The sequence below is a fragment of the Podarcis muralis genome, chromosome 11, assembly GCF_964188315.1.
Source record: "Podarcis muralis chromosome 11, rPodMur119.hap1.1, whole genome shotgun sequence".
NCBI classification, from domain to species: Eukaryota; Metazoa; Chordata; class Lepidosauria; order Squamata; family Lacertidae; genus Podarcis; species Podarcis muralis.
This window is the reverse complement of record NC_135665.1, coordinates 5,537,194-5,554,816: the sequence shown is the minus strand read 5'-3', so window position 1 is coordinate 5,554,816 and position 17,623 is coordinate 5,537,194. Positions and strand designations below refer to the sequence as shown.

General features: G+C 41.3%; 1 protein-coding gene across 10 annotated transcripts in view; it reads right to left on the bottom strand.

Moving 5' to 3' along the window:
• LOC114606126 (transducin-like enhancer protein 4) overlaps positions 1 to 17,623 on the bottom strand; it is a 132,689-nt gene that overhangs the window by 43,403 nt on the left and 71,663 nt on the right. For 7 of the 10 annotated variants that reach the window (XM_028747911.2, XM_028747915.2, XM_028747913.2 and 4 more), the window contains 2 exons: positions 11,727 to 11,931; positions 9,997 to 10,013 (listed from right to left, as the gene is read on the bottom strand). In XM_028747911.2, the coding sequence (XP_028603744.1) occupies positions 9,997 to 10,013; positions 11,727 to 11,931 (222 nt within the window). The remainder of the gene's footprint in view (positions 1 to 9,996; positions 10,014 to 11,726; positions 11,932 to 17,623) is intronic. The other 3 variants (XM_028747912.2, XM_028747916.2, XM_028747914.2) reach the window with 1 other exon arrangement.

Here is a 17,623-nt window from a genome sequence, read left to right as displayed (position 1 = left end):
ATGTTTCACCACCTGAGGACTGGCTCTGCCCCACAGATATTTATTCATCTGCTCCACAATTGCAACACATTTTCTGGAATTACAGCACGTTACATTCCCCACAGCTTACACGTCCAAAGCCAGGTATCAATTAATACTGCACAAATTGCTGTACTGCCAGACCAACAAATTTTTCTCGTCATGCTACAATGCGGCGACCTTCCTCCCTTCTCCAAAAAATAATAGGGAATAAAATAAAATGCCAAGCGTCTCCAGGGAATACACCCTTGTGAAACAAAGGAAAACTCACGCTGCATCTCTTTATAAATGTTATCCTGGAAAAGCTAATCGAAACTCATGTCAACCTCTTGGAGTGGAAATAGGTAGTTGCTGCTTTCAAAGTCCTGCTGTTGAGATTCAGAAGATTAGCCCTGCCTCAGTCCCGCCTGAGTCTTGGTAGCAAGGAAGATGGGGTGACTCCCAACTCACCATGCGAACCGAGTCTACAGATCCAGAGAGTGGAGAGAGGGAAGAGTGGTGAAGCGCTGGCCTTGTAATAAATCGTCAGTCTCAAGGCTTGTTCACACATTCAGTAAGTCAGAGGTTGGCATGAGCTGATAGTTTTTTTAAAAAATCCTGATAAAGATGAGTGGCATTCAATGTACATCTCCTTCAGCAACGTGTTGTGCTTTTTTATGAAAGCAAAATGGGTGCTCTATCAATACAAAAGTGCTACAACGCTATACAGCCGTACCTCTACTTATGAAAGCAATCCATTCCAGAGTGCCGTTTGCACCCCGGAAAGTCCGTAAGTAGAGTGCCACTTCTGCGTGTGTGCGGGATGCAATAGAGTGCTCCTGCGCATGCGCAAAGCACGCAGAATGCTTCTTTGCATGCGGCGAAACCCGGAAGTATACACTTCCACATTTGCGGTGTTTGCAACCCGAAAATCCACAACATGAACCTAAAGCAACTGGAGGTATGACTATAAATGACTATAGCAATTGAAAAAATCAACACACATAAACAAAAGAACAAAATGTGTACATGTATATACCTTTCAAGTGTTTACATAATAACTAACAAGGTTCTCTGCTACAGGTGTCTCTCCTTATTCTTTTGTATCTACAGTGGCCTTAAAAATGCTGCTTTCAAAAGTATTTTTTCTATTACAACTTAATATTACATTGCAAAATAAGTCCACCGACACTTTACTAAAACCGCTGAATTTGCTACAATTTATTCCCTCGCCACAAAGCTACCACAACCCACAGTGCAGGGAGAAGTCTTAAGAGGAGGTGTATTCCCACCTCACTATGAGACTTGCCAGTAAGCAAGCGAAAGGCATTATAAGCAAAGTTCCCCAATTTCACTGGCTTAATAAGTCAATATTACAGGAAACTAAAGACAGACTGCCTGCACCTCTCAGTCTTGTAAATTCTTCCTTATTTTGATCATCAGCACTACAAATGGTTTCTATCATTTAAAAAACAAGAACAGAACAGAACTATTCCCTGTGTTGGAAAATGCAACTCAGAACTACCCATTGTTAGCAAAGTCACTTAAATAACGCAGACGGAGTTGAGGAAAGAGGAAAGGAATCCTGATAGCACTTTAGTGAGCAAGATGAACCAGTGTATAGTTTGAGGAGAAAGATAAAGAGAGCTTTTGTCTTTCTTCCTTCAGGCCTTGTACATCGTTTGTAAACATTCAACCAAACATACAGAGGAAAAAGTTACTGAAAACTACACAGCCAATCAGCGCATGTGTTACTTCAGCAAAGATCATGCTATTCTGCCCAGCTGCTAAGCAATATCTCCACCTATCCCCCTCTTTATTAGTAGACTTTAATACTAACAGAATTAACGGTTAAGCTATACACAGAATGATTTCTGGTGTTTCACGTCAAACATTTGGCCCAGCATACCTGAAGGAGCATCTCTGCTGCTGCATTTCAAACAGCCTTGGCCCTGTGGAACACCCGCCCATCAGATGTCAAGGAGATAAAAAACTACACAACTTTTAGAAGACATCTGAAGACAGCCCGGTATTGGGAAGTTTTTAATGTTTGGCATTTTATTATGTTTTTATATTCTGCTGGAAGGCCCCCAGAGTAGCTGGGGAAACCCAGCCAGGCGAGCAGGGGATAAATAATAACATTATTATTATTATTATTCGTGACATTAAAGGTCTGGGAAGCACAGCAAAACAATCGCTACTTATGGCATGTCAGTATAGAAGTGGCAAACTGCACATTTGCTAGCAACAACAATGGTGCGAACGGTACCATATTATCTACACTAAACTTTAAAAAGTATAAAGAATACAGAAAAATAAAGATTTTCCATAGTTGCACTCATGTTCACATGAAAGGGGCTCTAGGCATTGAAAGGCTAGTGGGACCAACGAAGGCCACACAGCTTCTTTGCTTTCCAACCATGTGTTAGTTTTTGCATTTGAAAAAACAAACCAAAATCATTATGCTCAGCTCTCTATAAGTAATAATTCATGGGGTTCAAAAACACATAGGTTTCAAGGCCTACACATAATGCATGGATACAGGTTGTTGAGTTGAGAAAGTTGGAGTCTGAGTGATATATGCCTGAAGGAGGCTGTTCCAACAGTGAATTCTGTGCATATTTATTCAGAATTAGGGTTCCCATATTTTGAAGGGCAAAAAAGAGGACACATTTGCCAACTTCTGCTTTTAACTATAGATCACCATGACGGCTCTTATTTTACATATTCATGAAAAAGAGGACATACGGGGGGCCACTAGGGGCGCATCGGAAGATGGCTGACAATAACATCTCTCCGACCCACACGAGGTAATTAGGAGGCTGTGATGGGAGTAAACAGCCTCCCGGCCCCCCCAAGCATGTGGGGGGGACTGCCCTTGCCTGCTGTGCCCTATACCACCCCCGAATTTGTGGGGGTGGGGGCACTAGGCAGAAAGCCCTTGTGCGGACTTCGGCTCTCCTGGACGCTGTCTCTGATTCGCGCCCCTAGCTGCAGCAACTTCAAAAGAAACAATTAGGAGGATGCTAATGCACATATTTCAAGGAAGAAGGGGGAGTAAAGACTGCCAACTGAAGAGATTTCTGATAAACAAGACGGGTTGGAGGAACAAGAATAAATCATGAGAAGACACACTAAGGCTCGGTATGTTCGGCAATGGGACTGGATGGGGGAGGGGGAAAAACTTTCCTTTCTTTTCTCTCTGTGATTAACCAAGAATCCCCCCCCCCACAAGTCACAAGTCAGAAATGCCGTTTAAATGACTTAAGCTGAGGATTTAAGACTGTGTGGAGATAATTTTCTAACCAAAGCATGTTTTAAGGAGACCGTGGAATATATAAGAGCTTTGGAATGACGCAGTAAAAAATACCGTCGCCATTTTGGCAAGTTCTGTCGAAAGACTTATGTCTGGGAGGAGGAGTAGATTTGTTTTCATATTGTGAGTGAGCCTCCTCAGAGGGACTAAAGAAGGCGACAGTTTTACGAGACTGATGATGGAAAGAGAGCTTTTATTTACGAAAGTGATGATATATGGAAACCATCTCGACATGATGATTGGACGAAGGGAAAATTCACACAGGATTATAACTGGTGTTTACCTGCTTAAGGAGATTATCAGAAGAGATCATAAAGAAAAAAAGAAAAATATACGAACAAGATGAGATGTGAGAACAGCAAGAGAGGACTGGTTAGAATTATGAACATTATTTGGACAGATTTGTGGATATAAACGCAGCAGCAAGAAGATGATTGGAATCCCCTTCGGAAATTGAAATATGGGTCCCCCCAACAAAAAATTTAAAATTCGGCTTTGTAATTCGGAATTTATGTGATGTGATTTGATTTGATTTGATTTGATTGGTCGGTTAATAAAAATTATTTTAAAAAAAGAAAAAGAGGACATACGGCAACCTCCTGTTCGCCGTGTCCAATGGGCTTACAACCCTAGTTCAGTGTGCTTAGGATTCCAGCCTAAATTACTATTACTCATTTGGTTAGCTAGCACTTTAAAAGAAACATGTAATTTCACCGAGCAACATACAGCAGATTACTCAAGGGCTATTTAAGTTCATTTGTTGTGGTCTGCAGTTGCATCCTCATCATTTCAAAGGATCTGAACCTGTGTAAATTATTTTTCTTCTACACATCTGTGCAAAAAAATGCTGTACCCCTTTCTCACTGATGCTCTTTACTTCTGGCCTGTGGATCCCCCTTTATGCATTGATCTAGTCCTCTACATTTTGTGAGCCCATTACGGAATGGTGGTCACATCTTTTCAAAAAATATGGGAATAAAAATACAATTGGACATATTTCTTTCCTGTTCACACCAGCAAGTAGGCTACCTTAATTATCTCATTCTTACAGCAACACCTAAATTTACATTTTATGAGCTATTCTAAAATCTGCCCTGCTTAATAATCTGTATCTTCAAGAAAACACTTGAAAGCGTCTCTCACAATTAAACCCAGCCACAACCTTGTATAAATCAAACTTTTGCTACCATATCAAAACGTTACACTGGGGCTGCATAACATTGCCCACATCCTCATTACATGCTACACTAATTACTACCAGCAGATTCAGAATTTTCTGCACATTAGAGGCTTTTAGAGGAGCTATAAAAAATTTCAGGCACCATTAATTTAAATTTGTATTGAAATTTCCTTTTGACAGATGGCCAAAAATTACTTATTATTTAGAGCACCAGAGCTGCCTGTTTGCACATTAGAAGAGGAAAGGGAAAAATTAAAAGCAAGGAGGAAATTTATGTCACGTTCATTACCTGTTAAATGTTAAGGAGCATTATCTTGCATGAATAAATTATTTCATACAAGCACACAGTCTCCAGCTGCTGGCAACTGGCACGTTCTGGCTGATAAAAACCATCTCAAGTCACACAGTAGACAATCATAAAAAGCCTCTCTTAACCAGGAGCCACTTAAGAGAGGGAAGATCAATAGAACAAGCAACTAACTGCTACTCTGGGCATCACGGATCACATTAAGGAAATTAGCAAACTATTTCACCTTGCAAAGCTGGCAACAAGCCCTAGATGCTGACACAATCCAACTTGCAATTTGATGGCTGTACAAGACAAACATTTATTTATAGCTATCGCTGTCTAATAAATCAGTGCAAAAGGAGTTGCACCCTTGCATGCTGTCATTCCAGATGTCTACCTAATGGCTTAGAAAAAAAGTAACCCCAAATTAATTGCAGGTGAATTAGTCGCATCTACTGAACAATGACACACCTCATTGGTTAATCTCTATTGCCCTTTCTTCAGTTTTGAGCGACGCTGGCCATCCTGCAATATCGTTTACATGCATTCATAGTTCACACAGGATTTGTTAACATGCCATTCATCAGTTTACGATTCAGATCCAAACCCCTGTCTAACCATAAATTCTCCATGTTAAATTGCTGGAAGACTTTGTTATAAAGAGATGAATAAGTTAAAAAGCATAAAAGCAACCAACAAACAAGTAAGTGTTCATATGAAGGGGTAAAGTAAAAGAAGTAACATTTTTTTAAAAAAATTACTTAAAAGCTTTGGGTAATGATGCAATCTTTCACAAATTATGGAAAAACTCATGGAGATAGCCATGACTATTTACACTCCAAACCACTAGTAAAGGTAAAGGGACCCCTGACCGTTAGGTCCAGTCGCAGACGACTCTGGGGTTGCGGCGCTCATCTCGCTTTATTGGCCGAGGGAGCCGGTGTACAGCTTCTGGGTCATGTGGCCAGCATGACTAAGCCGCTTCTGGTGAACCAGAGCAGCGCACGGAAAGGCTGTTTACCTTCTCACTGGAGCGGTACCTATTTATCTACTTGCACTTTGACATGCTTTGGAACTGCTAGGTGGGCAGGAGCTGGGACCGAGCAACGGGAGCTCACCCCGTCGCGGGGATTCAAACCGCCGACCTTCTGATCAGCAAGCCCTAGGCTCTGTGGTTTAGACCACAGCACCACCAGCGTCCTAAACCACTAGTATACAGGCCCAATTTATTTTTATTTTCCTAAATCACATGCAGCCTTCCAGCCATAAGCTGTATCATAAACTGCCTTATATTTGCTTGGGCAACCCTTTTGGTTTTGCAGTCCCAAGAAATGGGAGGCTTGCCCCTGCAAGGCCACCATACATGGCTGAAGACTGCACCTCTTCGAAAGATCACAAGTTGCTCCCATGCATTCTGTTTAGGTTCATGCAGAGAGAAAAACTAGCAGAGCCATACTGCTAGTTGAATGAAAACTGGCTGCAAATACAGGAGAAACACATATAGTCTTTATTGTATATTTCTGTTTTTCATCTTATGCCTCGCCTTTCCTCCCACTGAAGCAGATCTGAAAATCAGTGTACAATCATATTAAAACCAACTTAAAAACATAAGGAACACACACACACACACGAGGATCACAACAGAAATATGCAAAGCAGGAACACTAATGCAAGCATAGAAAGCCTTCAGCCATGACACCTCACCACTACATCTCTGGAGTGGAGCTGATCCCTGCTTGCATTCTTCCTTTGCATCCCCTGTTTGAGTCCAAGCCACGCCTTCAAAGGAAGAAGGGGAAGCATCAGGAGGGCACTCTCAGTGTGTGCTCCTGATTTGCTCCTTTGACGTTAAGTCCATCTGGCATCATATAGGGATGTCAGGAGGGTGACTGGCTGGGGGCTGACCTTGCCTACCTGCAAGAATGGCATGCAGCTGAGGGTGGGGGCAGCTTAGGATGCAGCCCACCAGTTCGATCTTATTCCCAACCCATGATTTACAGAGACTCTGTTGGAGTCTGGAAATGCAATTAAAGGGAACCCAGGGTTTTATGAGAAAGGGCAAAATCAAATTCATTATGGACCAACTGTTCTGGATTACATTTTTTTATTGTACTGTTATAGTTCAAATAAGAAAAACAGCAAAATGGATTGTTTTGTTGGGGACTGGGTTTTTTGGATGAACTTATTTTAACAGTTAACAAGTAAATTGGTTGGGTATTTTAGGCCAGAAAGGTGGGGTACATATATCATACATACACATGGCTTCCTTCCTTTCTTTTTGAGGGGTAAGTTTTTAGGACTTATTATTTGGGAAACTGAACCATGTGTAAACTGATTTAATGCTGGCTTCTTCAGTCTGCAGAAAGGCAGTTATCCTGCCACTGCTGCACACACTGAAAATTATTGCAGATGGAAAACTGACAGTTCTTGTCAGTTTGCAGCTGTTAAGAACCCTGAGGGTAACTGTGAAAGTGACAAGAACAAGGTCAAATTCACTCTGTTGCAACATGACAAAGCTGTGAACAGCACCAGCAGAGGACTGGGATAGGGTTCAGACTGCAGACCTCTCCCATTTCAGGAAAGAGAGAAAAATAGTTGTTAACATGAAGCCATTGCCTTCACTCTCCAAGGTGGACTTCATACATGCAGGTTTATGCTTTCCTGTTATTTTAATGCTAAATTGCATCTACACCAATGATGCATATCTGGAAATCACATCTAAGAACACATCAAGATCAACTCTGTTTTAGTAGTAGCGTCTTATGCATGTATTGTTAGGAACATTGCACTTGGGAGTGTGTCTCTGTACACATCAGAAAAAAAACTTACTATGAAATGTACATAGGAAAAAGCTTTAGATGTCATTAACTGCAAACCTGAAGTCACTCTGGCACTTCACTGTCATCACTGGAGACAAAAGGCTTTGAGTATGGAACACTTCCAATTGCTCAAGATTGTTTTTGCATAAAACCTTAAGTCCTATATACTTTAGATCAGAGGTGAGGAACCTGTGGTCCTCAAAATGCTGTTGGATTACAACGTCTGCTGTCTCTCGCCACTGACTATGTTGGCTGGAGCTGATGGATATAGGAGTCCAACTACGTTTGGAGGGCCATAGGTTTCCCACCCCTGCTCTAGAAAGTGCCTTCTTGCTTACATGCTTCATGGTTATCTGAAAGTATGCATCAACTACAAATGTGCAAAAAAGCAAACAATTGCTTTCAGGTTTAAGCCACCTTTTCTCTTGAACAGGGTAGATGGGTGGGAATTTAATGAAGCCTGAGCATCTTCAGAAAGCCCTGTGAGATCTTTTTTGGAGAATGAACACAGCAAAACTTTAGTGTTGTGCTGATGTTCCTGATCTTACTTCCATCTGAGGTGAGTGGGAACAGAGAGCATGGTGAAGGCTATTTTTTCCTCTCTGTGGTAGTGCTGTCCCTGTGGAACTCCTCTCCACAGTAGGGATGGAGAAAAGTAGCACTTCAGCCTGGAACCACAGCCTTCTGTTTGGGGTGTGAAAACATTCCTGGAGCATGCCCAGGTATGGTTTCTTTTTAGCAGGTTCTCAGTCAGGAGTCAACTAATTTTGGATAGCTAGCCAAAAACTTATGGTTGCTAGGACATACACCTACCCCATGCAATCTCCGTCCAGCTTGAAGCCATTGAGAAGTGGTGTGGTATTCTGGCTTTCCCTATAAGCACCTGCCAAGCTGTTGGAGCATCAACTGATATGCCTCCACCTTGAATATGGAGTGTTTTGGTACTCTGCTTGAGCACAGGCTTCCAGTCATATTTGGGGTAGGAAAGAGGCAAGGGATCATCTGCCACCGCCACTCCTGCAACTCTATAGTGTTGAGAGAAATCCTCAGGCTAGTCGTATTCAGCAGACACCCTTCAGCTGTTGCTGGCCTACAACTCCCATCATCCATGACCGACTGCCATGCTGGTTGAGGCTGATGGGAACTAGAGTCCAACAGCACCTGTATGGCACAGCCATTGGCTACTCCTGCACCAGAGGATGGCAGAGTAGTTTCTATGGTGAAGATGCCAGCCTTGTTCCAACCCCCTTCTAGAAATACATGAGAAGCTCATGGATAGCAAAAAATCCATTCAGGATGTGTGTCTATTCCAGAGTTTTGGCAGCAGGGAATAAATGCATTTCATACGCGTCCAGAAATGTTCTGGAGTGCCCAGGTACTGACCAACCTTATGCTGTGGGAGTTGGCTGGTTCACTGATGACTTTTAGAGAATTAATTTATACACTTTTTTTGTTTAGAATAGCTTTTAATTTACTTTCTGGCTGAAATTATTTTATCGTGTTATAGACAAGACTATTGTTTATTTTAATTTGGTTTTTCTACTATCATCAATTGAATCTGTTTCGTACAGTGTCATACAAGCAGCCATTAAACTGTTTTCGGCTAGTTGGCATAATTTTTGTTATACAAAAAAATACAAAGCATATTCTATTCTGGGCTATTACATCAGCTCTAATATTCCATTTTACATAGCATACCAGCTTGGAACCTGGGTTGGAGAATGCTATTAGAAAGACATCTGTCTTAGTTTCTGCTTGACAACAGATTAGCGCTCACATTTAGGATGCTTTTCATACCCAAAGATCTGAAAGGCCATGCTTCGGTACAGCTAATTTGTGTTAAAATATCAAAAAGCCTCTAGGCACCAACACTAATTCCAGTGAAAATATTCATTACTAGGCTCAAAATTATGGGAGTCACTCCAGACAACCATTTAACAGATGGGAGACAAGCCCATAGTGAATTCTCTCTCTCTGCTATAGAGCTGCACATTGGAAGGAAGGTCCTCTTGGGATTTAGGAGTTGGGGAAGCAGGAAGGATCCCTTGTGTGCTGTCTCCCCTGCAACCCAAAACCTCTCAAAAGAGCCAGCATGCATCAGTTCATTCATCCTGAAAACTTCCTGATAAGAAGAGTAGGATGTATTTCTCAGGAATCAGCCAACAAGCAAAGCACAGATAAATAGTTCTCACAGCAGCTACTGATCATTATCGTGTGGCCGTTTGAAGTTGTCTTTATATGTAGCACCTTTGGAATAGCTGACCCAAGACTCTGATAATCAATATAGATTATATCTAGCGACAATCACAACACCTCCTATGCTTTACTTCAACTACAATGAAAAGTACTGCGTTTCTTCTAAGCTAATCCTTCCAATTGTGAAATGGAGTCTTACCTTTATGGAGTCTCTATCTTCATGCACAACAGCAGCACCAACATGGCCGAGAAAGACAAGGGGGAGGGAGAGAGAGAGAAAAATGTTAGCTTACATCAAATTATGCATTTCTTTACCCTCCCCACAAACCTAATCCCTGCTAAAATAAATAAATAACACACATATAATCTAATATGTGCAGTTTCTTATTGACACCTGTATTGTACAACTAATTTTATAAACTGAATTTATCATCTGAATATAGTATTGGCTTACCGACACTTTCTAGCAATAAATATTATAGCAATAATGTAGGAATCTACGCTACAAGGTATAGCTAAATATTTGCTTTTCAAAGAGAAGAGATAGGAGCAAAGCACACTGTATTCAATCCTTATCTCTTAACATTATGGCCCACAGCAAATTTCTTAAGTCCAACAAGAGTACACTTCCAACATTGCCATCCATACATCATCCAAATCAAGGGTTATACACAGAATATTATTTTTATTTACCCAAATATAATGCTTAACCTCTGGCTTTATAGCCCTCCCTCTCGATCCTACTATGAACACACAATGAGACTGAATATTTCCACTTTAGAACTAACCACTATTCTCTGTGATATTCAAACTCATGGAGCTGTGGCTTGTTGTTTTATTAGTTAACACCAAAGAGAATCAAGTTAACTCTTCTAACAAGAATCAGAACTAATAGTTGATTTAGACCGTTCTAAATCAAAGGCTGAAGCCTTTAACCTCCTTGTGCAAAGGAGATGTGTGCCGCCCAAGGCTGATACACGCTTGTTCTTGCAATGCTATACCATGGTTTGGCAATATAACTGAACCAGGCCAGTGCTGTCAGCAGATCACAGAATCAAAGTGTTGGAAGGGAGCTTGGAGGTCATGTGCTCTAAACCCCTGCTCAGATGCAGGATTTGTGGTGCAGGATGCAACTACAGCATCCTGGACAATGACAGTGCATCCTCTCCTTAAATACACCCTGCAAACGCAAACCTTCCACTACCTCCTGAGGGAATCCCTTCCACTGCTGAACAGCTCTTATTAGGAGGTTTCACCTAATATTGATCAGAAATCTGCTTCCCTGCAACTTCCATCCACTGGTTCTAGTTGCTCCCTGTTTTTCCAGAGGGCAGAATTCTGCTCCATCGTCTGTAGGAAATTTGAAAGCCACCTGACTCATGGCGCCTTACAGATTTATTGGCATCCACCTGTCTTGAGAAGCAATGGAATGCACCTCCGGGGGTGAAGTCAAACTGCTATGTTAGCAGCACTGAAGTGACCTCCCTGGGGTGCAAAAGAAATAGATCTCTGCCCCCAAGAAGCTGAGAGTATGAAAATAATAGAGAGATGGGCAAAAGAAGGGCAGGGAGGGAATAATGTGGGCAAATGCAGTTACATGTGCTTCGGGACTGGTTACAGTAGGGAATAAATTTTAGGAGGCAAGCCAAAGGGCCTATGGAAAATGTGGATTCTAAAAAAGGCTTTCAAAGAAAGGAGATGTATGCCACCATGCCAACCATGTACATGTTCCACCGAGGGGATTCTATGAATAGGTGACAGGAAAACAGAATGAGTTCAATTCTTTAAGGCTGCCGAACCTTCCGTGAGTTCCAAGATGACTCTTGCCCTTGCATGCTCACCAAATCTTTTGTCACCCACTCCTCCCTCTCCACGAAGAGGCAGGCTGTATATTTTTAAAAGGCAAACTTCTTTTGAAGCATCTCCTACCTCTTTGGTGGTCGTTATCATGATGCTTCTTTTCATCTTTGATGGGGAGATGGGACTGGCCCCCAAGGGCACTCGACAAGGCCAAGAGGCCAGCGCTGCTGCCAATGGGTGGGATGGCTGGTGGTTGCAGTCCTGAAGGGTGTGGAGTGAGAGGCACTGGGAGACCGTGTCCATGTGACAAATGCTGGGCCTGGAGTTGCTGCTGCTGTGAAAAATTAAACACAGATATTGAATTTGTTCCAGGAAAGGGAGATTTAAATGCAGTTAACTGTGCACTGGACTGCGCTCGTGTATCTTCAAGGGCTGTCAACCAGTCAATGGCCTTGCTTCACAAAAAATAATTAAAGACAGTACAGCATCTTGTGCAGGTGGAGACATTTGATAAATGAAATTGGCTGAAATACACAATTGTTTGCTGCAAGAGTAGCCAAAGCACCGCCCTCCGATATGCTGTTGGGACTCCCAATTCCTATCATCTCCAGCCAGCACAGCCAATGGCCAGGGATGATGGGAAATGTGGTCCATTAAACATCTAGAGTGGCACTATGTCCTATAATGTCGGGAAAATTAGGGGGTAGGACAGTGATGAAGGCTGCACATCATGAACTTTATTAAGCTATTTTTAAACTGAACAAAACCAAAATGATAAGCCTGGCCTTTCAAGAGCAGCTCTTCCGGGAGCAGTAACACACATATATACACATGTCTAATCAAAACACACAAGTTAACAATGAAAGCAGCAATAAAGTTTTGCGCACGCACCAAAAAAAAGGGAGAAAATTGAGAAAATTAGTGTTAAACAGTTCTCCTAGAGCTGCTGCGCAGCGTGCAGTGAGAGTTAATTTGAAAGAGGAAACCTGAATTAACAATCCAGAAAAGGAAACTGGTTGCAGCCACCGTTTTAAGTCCTTTAAGTGTCCTCAGCGGTACTTGAGCAAATTACTAAAGAAAATCTAATGTAGCAAAGCTTGGGTCCTCCTGTAGGCTTGCTCAATAATGCTGAAATAATTGGGCACTCTGTGCACGTTTAGTGATGCTCGAATGAAAAGCTAGAGGCCTGCCCTTGTACTCTTCTCTAGCTGCTGACTCTGTGTTGTGACAGGTTTATTTGAGTGGGACTGTGATGCATGCACCAGTAACTGCGCTGACAAGAGTTTAAAGTCATTTTTACCAGTACACTGGCAACACATAGAGAAAGCCCTTGAGAGGTTAGAATTGGAGTGCTTGACCTCAGCCAAGGCTGCATCAAGCTTTCTACTATACCAACCATTGTGGGGTAGATGGTTTGTTGATGCTGCTGAGTGAGAATCGTGGGGGGGGGGGGGATACAGTGGTAAAGGGAAGAAATGTGTCATGCTCAATCTATCCTAACAGGGAACTGCTTCAGTTCACACTTGCCCAGACAATAGCCCACTCCCCCTGCCCCCCACCCCTTTACTTGAGATTCACAAAATGACTCTGAAATCAGCTTTCACTTTCACAAACTATGCTCTTTAAACAATCTCTCTCTCTCTCTCTCTCTCTCTCTCTCTCTCTCTCTCTGTGTGTGTGTGTGTGTGTGTGTGTGTGTTTTCAAGCCTGTAATAATGTTTGCAAAGGGGCAGGAACAACTTGCATTACCACCACTATGTGTAAATCTTATTACCTTTCAATCAAATTTATCATTTGAAAAAAGTATATATTAACCTACCGTCCCCCCAGCTGTTTCACCCTAGATTTAAATCAGATGTACAACCGGCTACATCAGTTATTTTATTGTAATTTTTACTTCTAAACCTTTGGAAAGATTATCCTAGTTTGACTTCTGCTCAGATTAAAACTAGAACTTTAGCTACAGAAGGAGTGCTGTGAGAAAGGTGCAAACCTAAGCCAACAGTTCCTGCTCAAGTTGAAATTAATACTGAGGCCACATCAGTGTTACAGGGTGAACATTTCAAAATAAAGATGTTTCTTTGAGAGATGTGATCCAATCAACTGTCCTACAAGAAATATGCAAAATAACTAAGCAAGTATTAGAACTCACCCAGAACTGCTGCTTTTGAACATTTTCCAAGATGATAATGCCCACTCACATTATAAAGAGCTTACAACCCACCTACTCTCAGCAGCCAGAAGCATCATAGCCAGACTTGGCAGGAGTGAACATGGACCAGTGGTACCAAATCATATGGGAAACAGCCATACTAGAAAAGCTAGCCAATAAACTGAAACTGACACTGGGATAAAGAGAAGAGGACGACTTCACCCCAGTATGGCTCCCCTTTATCACGTACAAAGCCCATCAAGACAAGAAGAATCCACCAACAGCATACAAATCAATATGGCTAACTTGACCCAACAATCACCCCCCTCACAAATGCGAACAAACCTCACTGCAGCCAAACACAGACAACCAACCACATCCTGGGCCCCCCAATCCCTCTCAATACCAAGGAAATATAATAAGCGAATAGAAAGAGAACCTACCCAGTTGATGCTGACACAAAACCCCACATGTACACTATAGAAAAGAATATAAGTTCCACCACCCCACCTCTTCTCTCTCCCCTTCTTCAGCAACCTCATACTGTATACAACACTAATGTCTCATATCAAATGTAACTGATCTGTAGAAAAGACTCCACAACCTGAAAAAGAGACAATGCACAGCTTTTCTAAACCAAGAAAATATTTAATAAAAATGTGATCCAATAATTCTGCCCCATCCTGCTGTCCGCTGTGCCTCCCCCTTGACATTGGCAACAAGGGAAGCACAAGGCTCTTGATCACACCCTTCCAATGCAAACACGATTTCCAATGTGTGCAGTTTAAAACACGGCAGGACAAAGATCTATTCTTTCTGGCTTTATTATTTGTCTTCTCAATCTACCAAGGATATCTCAGATAATCTAAGAACTGCATTTCCCATAATGCCCAGATGCCTTGGATTCATCACATACAGAAGGAGGATCGCTGCATCCTGCACCCAGGCTCTCAACCTGCGTGTCACGGTATCCTCTCCTCCTGCCCCACACAGTAGTAGGTTGAGATGCAGAGGCTCTAGATAGGCATCTATTCTGAAAAGGGACCCAATGGGTTCTAGAGGCCTCTTTCTTTCTTAGAAAAATCTGGGGAAAGAACCAGATTCATTTATGATTGGATCATTAGCAATAACCAACTTTTTCAAGGAAATGCAACATTGACTTGAATATAATCAATGCTATCCTACCTTCCAACTATCTGGCTAGCTAATACAAATTAAGTAAAAAGTGTCACCAAGGCAAATATATTCTGTAATATGTTCTGTAATGGAATGTGGCATCATAAATTGGGCAGAGTCCTTTGGGCACTACTATTTCTCTACAAACTTATACCAACCCTGTTATCTTAAAGGTATTCAAATAATATCCAGTCAACAAGCATATGTGAACTCTTGAGCATGGGATAGCAATATATCACCTTTATTATTTAATTGTAATTTAGACGGCAAGTGTAATTAAGGGAGTCATTTTTTAATTGTTTTTCTGGAATCAAATAATCAGGATTTCTGAGCTGAGGACCAGCTCTCACTTCATATTTTGTAACCTGAAAGGAACGCCCAAGCTTTTCCTTAAAACAAATAATATGAATGTAGGAGGTTTTAAAAACCTCCGAAACATGAGGCCAATCTTTCAAAATGTTTTTTAAAAGCATGTAGAGTTGCTCTCTCACACACACATCACTTGACCAGAAACTCAGGTAATTCGTCTATTAATAAAGATCTATGGCATTTTATGTAATTGGTACATAATACAAAATGAGAATTAACCTGACTTGGTGTGTTTTAAAGGGGAAGTGGGAAAACATGGAGGGAGTCAAAAAAAGTTTACCATTGATTTCATTACCATTTCCTAACTAAGATATGAAATATTGATGGCAGGCTTAAATCTCCCAACTACATATCTAAAAAGGATCAAATTAAAAGCACAATGTGCTTATAAACCATGGACAAATTAGCTTCTAATGTTCTCTTGTTAGAGTCAGCACATTCAGAAGCCTATTTTCCTGGAAAGGATTCAGGTTTCTACTGGATATCATCCAAGCAGTGCCATGCCAGAGTAATCTAGTGCTTTTCCCCTTACAGACCCTGAAAGCTCATTGCCATTATCCAAACAGCCCTAACATCCTCCTCCAACCCAGAGACATTTCTAATGTTAACTGACAAATTAATCTCTCAAAGACCTCACTTTATATCTCAGCCCACATGCATGCTGTATGTATATCCTTTCAACGCTGCCTGGAAAATAGAGGCAACATCCAATTAAAATATTCTCATTAGTATTACTATTCAAGTCACACTGCATACAAAAACAGCTACCAAGTGGAGGAAATAGAATTAGAGGAGAAAGAGAAATAAGCAACCTAGAAAGTTACAAAACCTAGAAAGGGAAAAAATAAATTATAAAATATCAAGACATAGAAATCCTTAATATTAAATTAACAGTAAATCAGCAGCCAAGATCCATTTCACTCACCCCAAATCCTGCTTCCCAATCTCTCTCTCTCTCTCTCTCTCTCTCTCTCTCTCACACACACACACACACACACACACACACACACACACACACACACTTCAAAAATCCTATTCCTTATAACATGAGCTGGTATGTTAAATATGCAGGGTTAAAACACATAGACTAACCACTACTCCTGCCTCCCATACTAGTATTGACCTCTTGGACTTTATCACTGAGTAAGAAATGTACGAGGAAAAGTCAGTAGCATGTCTTCTTTCAGGAAAACAAGTATGATGAACATTAGCAAGAGAGGGAAATCACAGGTTTAGAAGGCAGCCATTGACGTTGAACAAGACATAATAGGTTTCATATGATGCTGGCTATTACCTCCCCTCCCCCAATACAGACTGGATTTTACTTGTTATCCATTAAGATTTTGTCTTCTTTAAACATATAACACACTTTTGGAGCCAGCAGGACAAATCCATCACTCATGTGAGGACTTGCCATGGCTTGGATTCCAGTGGACATGTGTCCTGTATAGGAAAGTCCTAAATATGTCCATCAACTGTTAACAACTGGACAGCAGAGTAAGCAGGCACACCAGTCACCTGGCCACAGTCTTCCCCACTGTGGTGAGATGTATTATACTTCTATTTAAACATGGTAATTCTAATTTTACATCTTTGTGTCTAAATTAGCATGGTGCAAAGGACAACTGGCCAAAGATATGAGAACAACACATCTATAGTCACTTTAATTGCCAATGGCCCTCAATATGTGGGTTAATTAATTAATTAATTAATTAATTAATTATTATTAATATCCCGCCCTCCCCAGCCGAAGCTGGGCCCAGAGCAGCTAACAACATTAAAATGATAATTAAGAGCTTCTGCAATGCCTACACTCACCCGAGTAACTAGGGTGTGCCCATATGTATTGAGTAGGAAAGGAAATTAACTTATTGGATGCATCTTCCCACTTGTAACAACGAACCAACTAAGCAGTCTGCCATTTTCCCCAGAGAGTTTTGCTTCCCTTCACACATCCATTGCAAACCTTCAAAATGGCCAAGGGATTGAATAATCCTGTGCCCACTGCATTTCTGCATTTTAAACGTTAGGCTTTGCAATATTCGTCAGACCAAAACCATGCACCCTACTGGTTCATTGCAGGATTACTTTGCCCTCCTATAACCAAGTTTAGCTTACAACAAGAATAAAAATGAATAAAACTAATGTATACAACAAAACAAACAAACAAACAAACAAACGGTAAAATGTACAAAAGCAGAACAAGAGCAGTGGCAAAAACAAAGGCAACAAGTGAGAAAGGCCTGGAAAAATAATAAAGATCTTTCCCGGTGGGTGAAATTTCATCAAAGCAGGTATTATATTGTTCATTTAGACTACCTTTGAAATG